The following is a 10293-nucleotide window of genomic DNA, read 5'->3' as shown; positions in this document are numbered from 1 at the left end:
GATTGGCCATGCTAAATTGCCCCTTAGTGTCATGGACATTAGCAGGGTAAATGTATGGGGTTATCGGGGTAGGGCCTGAGTGGGATTGTGGTCGGTGCAGACTCTGGGCCGAACGCCCTCCTTTGGCACTGTAGGGATGAATTTGTCAGAATTCCGTTAACCTCGTTGGTCTGACGTCGTTCCCCTCCTCCTGACTCTGCAGTCTCTCAATGAATTCCTGGACTCGGTGGGCGCCCCGCTGGAGGTCACGGACGGCTTCATCAGCTGTATCTCGGTGACCATCCCCTGGTCGGCTCTGATCACTGACAACTGCACCGTGGAGGTGAGCGGCCTGCAGGTGACATGCAGGCCCAAATATCGCTTCGGTGAGTTCGCAACCTGGGATGCAGCCACGCTGGGGGGAGGTGGGGTGGGGTGGTGTGGTGTGGGATGGGCGAGTGGCTGGACGGTCCGGATCGCTGGGGACGAGGGGGGGAATTGTGAGAGTTTTCTGAGCTGCCTCTGTTCCCCTCCGCCCTGGAGGGGAGATGGTGACAGAGTGGACTGGAGGGCGTGCTGGCCTTTGAGTTGGACAGCTGAGTGAGCGAGTGGATAAATGTGGCTTATCCACTTTGGTAGCAGTAATAAGAAGGCAGATCGTCGCTTCAATGGGTGTGAATTCAGAGAGGCGGACACTCAACGAGACCTTGGAGCGCTCGTGCATCAGTTGCTGAGAGTAAGCGTGCAGGTACAGCAGGCAGTAAAGAAGGCAAATGGTATGTTGGCCCTCGTAGCGAGGGGATTGGAGTATAGGGATAGGGGTGTTTTGCTGCAATTGTACAGGGCGTTGGTGAGGCCACAGCTGGAGTATTGGGAGCAGTTTGGGTCTCCTTATCTGAGGAAGGATGTCCTTGTTATAGAGGGAGTACAGCGAAGGTTCACCAGGCTGGTTCCTGGGCTGGCAGGTGTGTCATATGAGGAGAGATAAGTCGGTTAGGATTACATTCACTGGAGTTTGGAAGAACATAAGAAATAGGAGCAGGAGTAGGGCCATCTAGCCCCTCGAGCCTGCCCCACCATTCAATAAGATCATGGCTGATCTGAAGTGGATCAGTTCCACTTTCCCGCTTTCTCCCCTGTCTATCAGAAACCTATCTACCCGTGACTTCAATATATTCAGCGAGGCAGCCTCCACCACTTCAACAGGCAGAGAATTCCAGAGATTCACCACCCTTTGAGTAAAGAAGTTCCTCCTCAACTCCAATCTAAACTGCCCCCCCCTTTATCTTGAGGCTGTGCCCTCTAGTTCTGGTTTCCTTTCTAAGCAGGAAGAATCTCTCTACCTCTACCCTATCCATCCCCTTCATTATCTTATACATCTCTATAACATCCCCCTCATCCTTCTAAACTCCAACGAGTACAGGTCCAGTCTACTCAATCTCTCCTCATAAGCTCGTAAGAGTGAGAGGGGATCTCATAGAAACATAAAATTCTAACAGGGTTAGACAGGGTAGATTCAGAAAGAGTGTTCCCCATGGTGGGGGGAGTCCAGAACTTGGGGGGGGTCACAGTTTGAGGATAAGGGGTAAACCTCTTAGGACTGAGGTGAGGAGAGATTTCTTCACCCAGAGAGCGGTGGAATTCACTCCCACAGAAAGTAGTTGAGGCCAAAACGTTGTGTGATTTCAGGAAGGAATTAGATATCGCTCTTGGGGTTAAAGGGATCGAGGGATATTGGGGGGCGGGGGAACGGAGGGGGATCAGGATATTGAATTTGATGATCAGCCATGATCAAAGTGAATGGCGGAGCAGACTGGAATGGCTGAATAGCCTCCTCCTAGTTTCTGTGTTTCTGCCCTGGTGACCTTGCCCGGCTGGAGGGACAAGGGCAGCAGGCATGTGGGGAACAGCCACCAGCCAGCCGTTGGCTCCTGAGGAATTGGAGATAGAGCGATGCCCGGTCCACAGCGCAGAAACCGCTCCGTTTTACACTCCCTGAACGTCCAGGAAGCCCCTCGAGCCTGTCGCAGCATTCACTGAGATCGCGGGCTGATCTGCGGCCTCTCCCCACATTTGTCCCTCATCCCCTCCTTCCTGCGACAAACAGGATCCTCGATTTTAAAATTAATTGATCAGGCGTCCATCGATTAGTGGGGCCGAATGGCCTGTCTGTGTGATATATCAGATTGCTAGCAGCCTCAGTGTGGGGCCGAATGGCCTGTCTCTCTACGATATTTCAGATTGCTAGTATCCTCAGTGTGGGGCCGAATGGCCTGCCTCTGTGTGATATTTCAGATTGCTAGTATCCTCAGTGTGGGGCCGAATGGCCTATCTCTCTGTATGATATTTCAGATTGCTAGTATCCTCAGTGTGGGCCCGAATGGCCTGCCTCTGTGTGATATTTCAGATTGCTAGTATCCTCAGTGTGGGGCCGAATGGCCTATCTCTCTGTGTGATATTTCAGATTGCTAGTATCCTCAGTGTGGGGCCGAATGGCCTGCCTCTGTGTGATATTTCAGATTGCTAGCAGCCTCAGTGTGGGGCCGAACGGCCTGTCTCCCTGTGTGATATTTCAGATCGCTAGCAGCTCAGTGTGGGGCCGAATAGCCTGTCTCTGTGATATTTCAGATTGCTAGTATCCTCATTGTGGGGCTGAATGGCCTGTCTCTGTGATATTTCAGATTGCTAGTATCCTCAGTGTGGGGCCGAATGGCCTGTCTCTCTGTGTGATATTTCAGATTGCTAGTAGCGTCAGCGTGGGGCCGAATGGCCTGCCTCTGCATTGCTATCTCTGTGTAATTTGGATTCCTCTGTCTGCCGTTGTATTGTGGCACTTTGCAGGCAGGGGAATGGGGGATGAGAACAATATCATCCACGATCGGAGCAGATTGGATGGGCTGAGTGGCCTAATTCTGCTCCTGTGTCTCATGGTTTTACTGTGCGGGGACGCCACAGGGGCCGCTGCTAACTCTGTCCCCCCCTCTCTCTCTGTCTCTCTGACCCGTGCAGTGCCAGGGACCGAGTCCCCCAGCTGGTCCTCCTGCATGACCACCAGCATGCAGCTGGCCAAGGAGTGCCTGAAGGAGCAGGCGGAGGAACCGGAGGAGCCCACGCAGCCCCTGGAGGGGCTGGAGATGTTCGCCCAGACCATCGAGACAGGTAAGCTCGGGGGAGAAACCGTCTCCCCCGCCAGTCACTGCATCCCAGCGACAAAGGGAAGATCTCGCATTTCTGTAGCGCCTCTCACGACTCCAGGGCGTCCCAAATACCCGTGCAGCCAATTAAACGCGCCCTCTAGTGCACCCTACACTGTTGGGGTGTAGGAAAAGCAGCGCGCAGCAAGATTCCACAAACTGTCCTGTGGAAATCACCCAGATTGTCTGCTTTTTATGTGGGATCTGGGGACCCCCCCCCTCCAGGGAGCTCTACTCCATGTCCTTCTATCAATAATGGCTGGGGGGGGGGGCGGGGGGGGTGGAGGCGGGGTCCATTATATCCACCTGAGGGGGCAGCGGGAGATCAGGGTTTAACATCTCAACAGAAAGATGCACCTCTGACAGTGCGGCACTCCCTCAGCACTGACCCTCTGACAGTGCGGCACTCCCTCAGCACTGACCCTCTGACAGTGCGGCGCTCCCTCAGCACTGACCCTCTGACAGTGCGGCGCTCCCTCAGCACTGACCCTCTGACAGTGCGGCGCTCCCTCAGCACTGACCCTCTGACAGTGCGGCGCTCCCTCAGCACTGACCCTCTGACAGTGCGGCACTCCCTCAGCACTGACCCTCTGACAGTGCGGCACTCCCTCAGCACTGACCCTCTGACAGTGCGGCACTCCCTCAGCACTGACCCTCTGACAGTGCGGCACTCCCTCAGCACTGACCCTCTGACAGTGCGGCACTCCCTCAGCACTGACCCTCCGACAGTGCGGCACTCCCTCAGCACTGACCCTCCGATAGTGCGGCGCTCCCTCAGCACTGACCCTCTGACAGTGCGGCGCTCCCTCAGCACTGACCCTCCGACAGTGCGGCACTCCCTCAGCACTGACCCTCTGACAGTGCGGCACTCCCTCAGCACTGACCCTCTGACAGTGCAGCACTCCCTCAGCACTGACCCTCTGACAGTGCGGCACTCCCTCAGCACTGACCCTCTGACAGTGCAGCACTCCTTCAGCACTGACCCTCTGACAGTGCGGCACTCCCTCAGCACTGACCCTCCGACAGTGCGGCGCTCCCTCAGCACTGACCCCCTGTCAGTGCGGCACTCCCTCAGCACTGACCCTCCAACAGTGTGGGTAGCAAGAGGCTGGAGGCAATGCGAACCACTGCCCTGGCACTTCTGACAGTGTTGCACTCTGAAATAGTGCGGTGGTGTTCTGGAATGGGGGCTGGTTCCTCGATTATATTTTCTTGCTGATATTAGTCATGATTTGACTCATTCATCTTGCTTTTCATTGAACAGTGCTGAGGAGGATAAAAGTGACGTTCCTCGACACCATAGTTCGAGTGGAACACACTCCGGATGGATCCCGGACCGGAATTGCATTAGAGTTACACATTAAAAGGTCTGTAAGTGTTATACTGTACGCTTGGGGAGATTGACTTCTCTGAGGAGGGTTTCAGCTACTGAATAGGACAAAACTGTACCTGTCCTGGGAGTGTTTGATGGGGGGACAGTGTAGAGGGAGCTTTACTCTGTATCTAACCCTGTGCTGTACCTGTCCTGGGAGTGTTTGATGGGGGGACAGTGTAGAGGGAGCTTTACTCTGTATCTAACCCTGTGCTGTATCTGTCCTGGGAGTGTTTGATGGGGGGGACAGTGTAGAAGGAGCTTTACTCTGTGTCTAACCCCGTGCTGTACCTGTCCTGGGAGTGTTTGATGGGGGGACAGTGTAGAGGGAGCTTTACTCTGTATCTAACCCTGTGCTGTACCTGTCCTGGGAGTGTTTGATGGGGGGACAGTGTAGAGGGAGCTTTACTCTGTATCTAACCCCGTGCTGTCCCTGTCCTGGGAGTGTTTGATGGGGGGGACAGTGTAGAAGGAGCTTTACTCTGTGTCTAACCCTGTGCTATATCTGTCCTGGGAGTGTTTGATGGGGGGCGGGATTCCCATTGAAGATGGAGGTGGGGGGAGGGTTCCTTAGGGGGGGTGGGAAAGAGGAGTTGAGGCCACAATTAGATCGCTCCTGATGTTATTGGATGGCGGCATAGGCCTGAGGGGCTGAATGGCCTTGCTCCTCGTTTTCTCCTTGGTGGCACAGTGGGTTAGCACTTTTGTCTTATAGCACCAGGGACCTGCATTCGATTTCCGTCATGGGTCAGTGTCTGTGTGGAGTCTGCACATTCTTCCTATGTCTGTGTGAGTTTCCTCCGGGTGCTCTGGTTTCCTCCCACAGTCCAAAGATGTGCAGGTTAGGGTGGATTGGCCATGCTAAATTGCCCCTTAGTGTCCAAAGATGTGCAGGTTGGGTGGATTGGCCATGCTAAATTGCCCCTTAGTGTCCAAAGATGTGCAGGTTAGGTGGATTGGCCATGCTAAATTGCCCCTTAGTGTCCAAAGATGTGCAGGTTAGGTGGATTGGCCATGCTAAATTGCCCCTTAGTGTCCAAAGATGTGCAGGTTAGGTGGATTGGCCATGCTAAATTGCCCCTTAGTGTCCAAAGATGTGTAGGTTTGGTGGATTGGCCATGCTAAATTGCCCCTTAGTGTCCAAAGATGTGCAGGTTAGGTGGATTGGCCATGCTAAATTGCCCCTTAGTGTCCAAAGATGTGTAGGTTTGGTGGATTGGCCATGCTAAATTAACCCTAGTATTGGGAGCTTAGCATGGTAAATATGTGGGGTTATGGGAATGAGGCCTGGGTGGGATTGTTATTGGTGGAATGGGTCAATTGGCCTCCTTTTGCACTGCACAGATTCTATTGGATTCTATGATTCTTTGATGTTGGAATGTGTGGAAAGGTTTACACGGTCATTGCTGACCCCCTCCCCACCTCTGTTTCTGCAACGCTGCCTGCAGGTTGGAGTACTGTGACGAAGCTGTGAAGGACTCCAGTGGCATCTCGAAGAGAGACCCCATCCCCATCGACATCCACCAGCCCCCGGCGTTCGTTCACAAGGTGCTGCAGTTCGCCGGGGTGCTGCTACACTACGAGGAGATCCCCGAGCCGGGTGGGGAACTCCAGACCTCGCCACCCGTCCCGCAGGTGAGGGCTTTTCATCAGGACCTGGGTTCAATTCTGGCCATGATGTGGGTATGCCGGCGTTGGACTGGCGTAAACACAGTAAAAAGTCTGACAACACCAGGTTTTAGTCCAACCTATTTATTTGATAATATTCTCACAAGCTTTCGAGGGGACAGCCTCTTCGTCAGGTGAATGGAGAGTTCTGGCCTCAGACAGAGCATATAAAGCACAGACAGTTTAGAGATTACTGATTAAAATGCGAATCCTTACACCTAACCTGCTGTTCAAGACCTGTTCAAGACCATTGTCAGCCACTTCAGGTCTTGAACAGCAGGTTAGGTGTAAGGATTCGCATTTTAATCAGTAATCTCTAAACTGTCTGTGCTTTATATGCTCTGTCTGAGGCCAGAACTCTCCATTCACCTGACGAAGAGGCTGTCCCCTCGAAAGCTTGTGAGAATATTATCAAATAAATAGGTTGGACTAAAACCTGGTGTTGTCAGACTTTTTACTGTGTTCAATTCTGGCCTCAGGCGACTGTCTGTGAGTGAGGAGTTTGCACGTTCTCCCCGTGTCTGGGTGGGTTTCCCCCAGTTGCGCCGGTTTCCTCCCACACTCCAAAGATGTGTGTGTTAGGTGGATTGGCCGTGCTAAATTGTCCCTTAGTGTCCACAGATGTGCAGGTTAGGTGGATTGGCCATGCTAAATTGCCCCTTAGTGTCCACAGATGTGCAGGTTAGGTGGATTGGCCATGCTAAATTGCCCCTTAGTGTCCAAAGATATGTGGGTTAGGTGGATTGGCCATGCTAAATTGTCCCTTAGTGTCCACAGATGTGCAGGTTAGGTGGATTGGCCATGCTAAATTGCCCCTTAGTGTCCAAAGATATGCAGGTTAGGTGGATTGGCCATGCTAAATTGTCCCTTAGTGTCCAAAGATGTGTAGGTTAGGTGGATTGGCCATGCTAAATTGCCCCTTAGTGTCCAAAGATATGCGGGTTAGGTGGATTGGCCATGCTAAATTGTCCCTTAGTGTCCAAAGATGTGTAGGTTAGGTGGATTGGCTGTACTAAATTGCCCCTTAGTGTCCAAAGATATGCGGGTTAGATGGATTGACCATGCTAAATTGCCCCTTCGTGTCCACAGATGTGCAGGTTAGGTGGATTTGTGAAAATCAAGTGTCTGATTCAAATTCATTGGCTGAATTTGAAAGCTTGTTGTCTTGGTAACATTGCTGCTTGGCCTTTGAAACAAATGTTTCAGTCTGGGCTCTTTGTGTACTTGCATTTTTTTCTTAACTGTCTAAGCATGGAAAACGCACCACCTCTTAAAAGGAAAATGCAGTGTTCCCCTGTCCCCCCACCCCAGCATTTTACAATATTATAATCTACAGTTACTCTATCCCACTTCACAACAGAGCAATGTGATCGACCCTTAACTGCCCCCCTCTGAAACGGGCCAAGGGGGCAATTAGGGATGGGCAACAAATGTCCAACGACTCCCCCCCACACGTCCCGTGAATCTCTCCTTGAGAGAAAGAGATACTCTATGGGATGAGATAGTTACCAACGAGATTGTTCCCTTAAAAGATGTGTTTTTTTTTTAAACCCGTATCTCTTGTCTCCATAGCAAGCGGGACCGTCCGGTTCGTCTACTGGGGATTCGCAAACCCCCCCCGAAGCGGGCAGCGGGACAGCAGAGGGAGGAAGCACCCCACCGTCCCCTTCGTCACTAGTACAGATTGGCAGTTGCACCGGGTGCATGGAGATGACCATGAAACTCAAACAGAACGACGCACTTCCTGGACCGAAGGTTATTGTTGAGGGTTTGGGGGGGGGGGGGACGCGGTTGAGGGGCAACGTCAAGAGGTTGGCAGTGGGTGCTGGTGTTGTGGTGCGGTGGGGAGAACACACTATTAGCATTGTCCTGTGCCCACTTCCCCCACAATTTGGTGTTTCTTTTAATTCATTCGTGGGACATGGGCGTCACCAACATTTATCGTCCATTCCCTGTTGCCCTTGGAGGGCAATTTGAGAGTCAACCATGTTGCTCTGTGGCTCTCGGAGTCACATGTAACAAGGACTCGGAGCAGGCCATTCGGCCCCTTGAGCCTGATCCGCCATTCAATAAGATCGTGGCTGATCTTTTCGTGGACTCAGCTCCACTTACCCGCCCTGAATCCCTTTACTGTTCAAAAATCTATCTATCCTTGCCTTAAAATGAGGGAGCCTCAACTGGGCAGGGAATTCCACAGATTCACAACCCCTTTGTGTGAAGAAGTTCCTCCTCAATCTCCCCTTATTTCAAGGCCATGCCCCGTAGTTCTAGTTTCACCCGCCAGTGGAAACAACTTCCCTGCTTCTATCTTATCTATTCCCTTCAGAGTCTTATATGTTTCTATAAGATTTCCCCTCGTTCTTCTGAATTCCAATGAGTATACTGTATACTGGCCAGACCCGGTAAGATGGCAGATTTCCTTCCCTAAGGACACTAGTGAACGCAGATAGGTTTTTATGACAATTGACAATGGGTTCATGGTCATCAGTAGATTCTTAATTCCAGATATTATATTTTATTGAATTCAAATTCCACCATCTGCCATGGTGGGATTCGTACCCGGGTCCCCCAGAACATTCGCTGAGTCGCTGGATTAATAGTCTAGTGATAATACCACGAGGCTATCGCCTACCCATCTTAGAAATAAAAGAGATTACCACTTTGCATTTCACCATTGGAAAGGCGATGGCCTAGTGGTATTATCACTAGATTATTAATCCAGAGACTCAGCTAATGTTCTGGGGGACCCGGGTTCGAATCCCGCCCACGGCAGATGGTGGAATTTGAATTCAATAAAAAAAAATCTGGGATTAAGAACCTACTGATGACCCATTGTGGGAAAAACCCATCTGGTTCCCTTTAGGGAAGGAAATCTGCCGTCCTTACCCCGGTCTGGCCTACATGTGACTCCCAGAGCCACAGCAATGTGGGTTGACTCTCAACTGCCCCTCCAAAGGGGCAGCTAGGGATGGGCAATAAATGCTGGAACAGCCAGCGACGCACGTTTCCCAGGAATGAATAAAAGGAAACCTCAGGACGGTTCTGTCACTGCGACAGGAATTGCGGGGTATGGGAGGAGGAAGCCGGGCTGATTGTCTCCCTCCCTCGGAGCGCTGAAGGACGGCTTCTGCTCCTTTGTGCCTGTCCGGTGCTGACGGCTGTGTGTTTCTCTGCCAGTTGGAATTGGACGGAAAGATGGGATCGCTGCACATGTTCCTGAACCCGCAACAGATCTCCAACCTGGCCGATCTACTCAGCACCCTTCATCTCTCAGGTGAGCACCTCGCGGGGGACTGGGGTTTGAGAGTCGGCAGTGACTGACGTGGTGATGCTGGCCATAAGAACAACTGGTACTGGTGCCCAGGGTGACCCGCGAGAGGGTGGGTCGCCTCTGAGTTGCCAGGGCGCATGGTGACAGTTTGGGGGTGTTTGGCTTGTGTGGCATTCCCACTCAGACCCTGTGAGCCATTCCTGGCACTGGGCAAACACACATCCTTGAGCATCCTGCAATTACCGGAGACTTTTGGGCAATAGTTCCTGTACATTTTTCACCCACTGCACTGTCCCCCCTCAAACACTCCCAGGACAGGTACAGCACGGGGTTAGATACAGAGTAAAGCTCCCTCTACACTGTCCCCCCTCAAACACTCCCAGGACAGGTACAGCACAGGGTTAGATACAGAGTAAAGCTCCCTCTACACTGTCCCCCCCATCAAACACTCCCAGGACAGGTACAGCACAGGGTTAGATACAGAGTAAAGCTCCCTCTACACTGTCCCCACCATCGAACATAGAACATTACAGCGCAGAACAGGCCCTTCGGCCCACGATGTTGCGCCGACCAGTTACAAAAACAATGACCCACTAGCCTATACCAATCCCTTTTCGTCCATAAACCTATCCAGAGATCTCTTAAACGCCCCCAAACTAGACGCATTTACAACTGCAGCAGGCAGGGCATTCCAATCCCTCACCACCCGCTGGGTAAAGAACCTACCCCTGACATCCGTCCTGTAGCTACCCCCCCTTAATTTAAAGCCATGCCCCCTCGTGCTAGCTTTCTCCATCCGAGGAAAAAGG

At 52.2% G+C, this 10293-nt stretch overlaps 1 protein-coding gene across 1 annotated transcript in view; it reads left to right on the top strand.

Annotated features, from left to right (window-relative positions):
• Nucleotides 1-202: 202 nt before the first annotated feature.
• Nucleotides 203-10293, top strand: part of LOC145340552 (autophagy-related protein 2 homolog A-like) — a gene marked incomplete at its 5' end in the record, with an annotated part of 34622 nt that continues 24531 nt past the window's right edge. The window contains 6 exons of the mRNA XM_080185024.1: nucleotides 203-365; nucleotides 2989-3138; nucleotides 4438-4540; nucleotides 5994-6180; nucleotides 7786-7968; nucleotides 9391-9487. Of these exons, the coding sequence (XP_080041150.1) occupies nucleotides 203-365; nucleotides 2989-3138; nucleotides 4438-4540; nucleotides 5994-6180; nucleotides 7786-7968; nucleotides 9391-9487 (883 nt within the window). The remainder of the gene's footprint in view (nucleotides 366-2988; nucleotides 3139-4437; nucleotides 4541-5993; nucleotides 6181-7785; nucleotides 7969-9390; nucleotides 9488-10293) is intronic.

Source organism: Carcharhinus amblyrhynchos, unplaced genomic scaffold (assembly GCF_965287045.1).
Source record: "Carcharhinus amblyrhynchos unplaced genomic scaffold, sCarAmb.v2.hapA chromosome_1136, whole genome shotgun sequence".
NCBI classification, from domain to species: Eukaryota; Metazoa; Chordata; class Chondrichthyes; order Carcharhiniformes; family Carcharhinidae; genus Carcharhinus; species Carcharhinus amblyrhynchos.
This window is presented reverse-complemented; position numbering and strand designations above follow the sequence as displayed.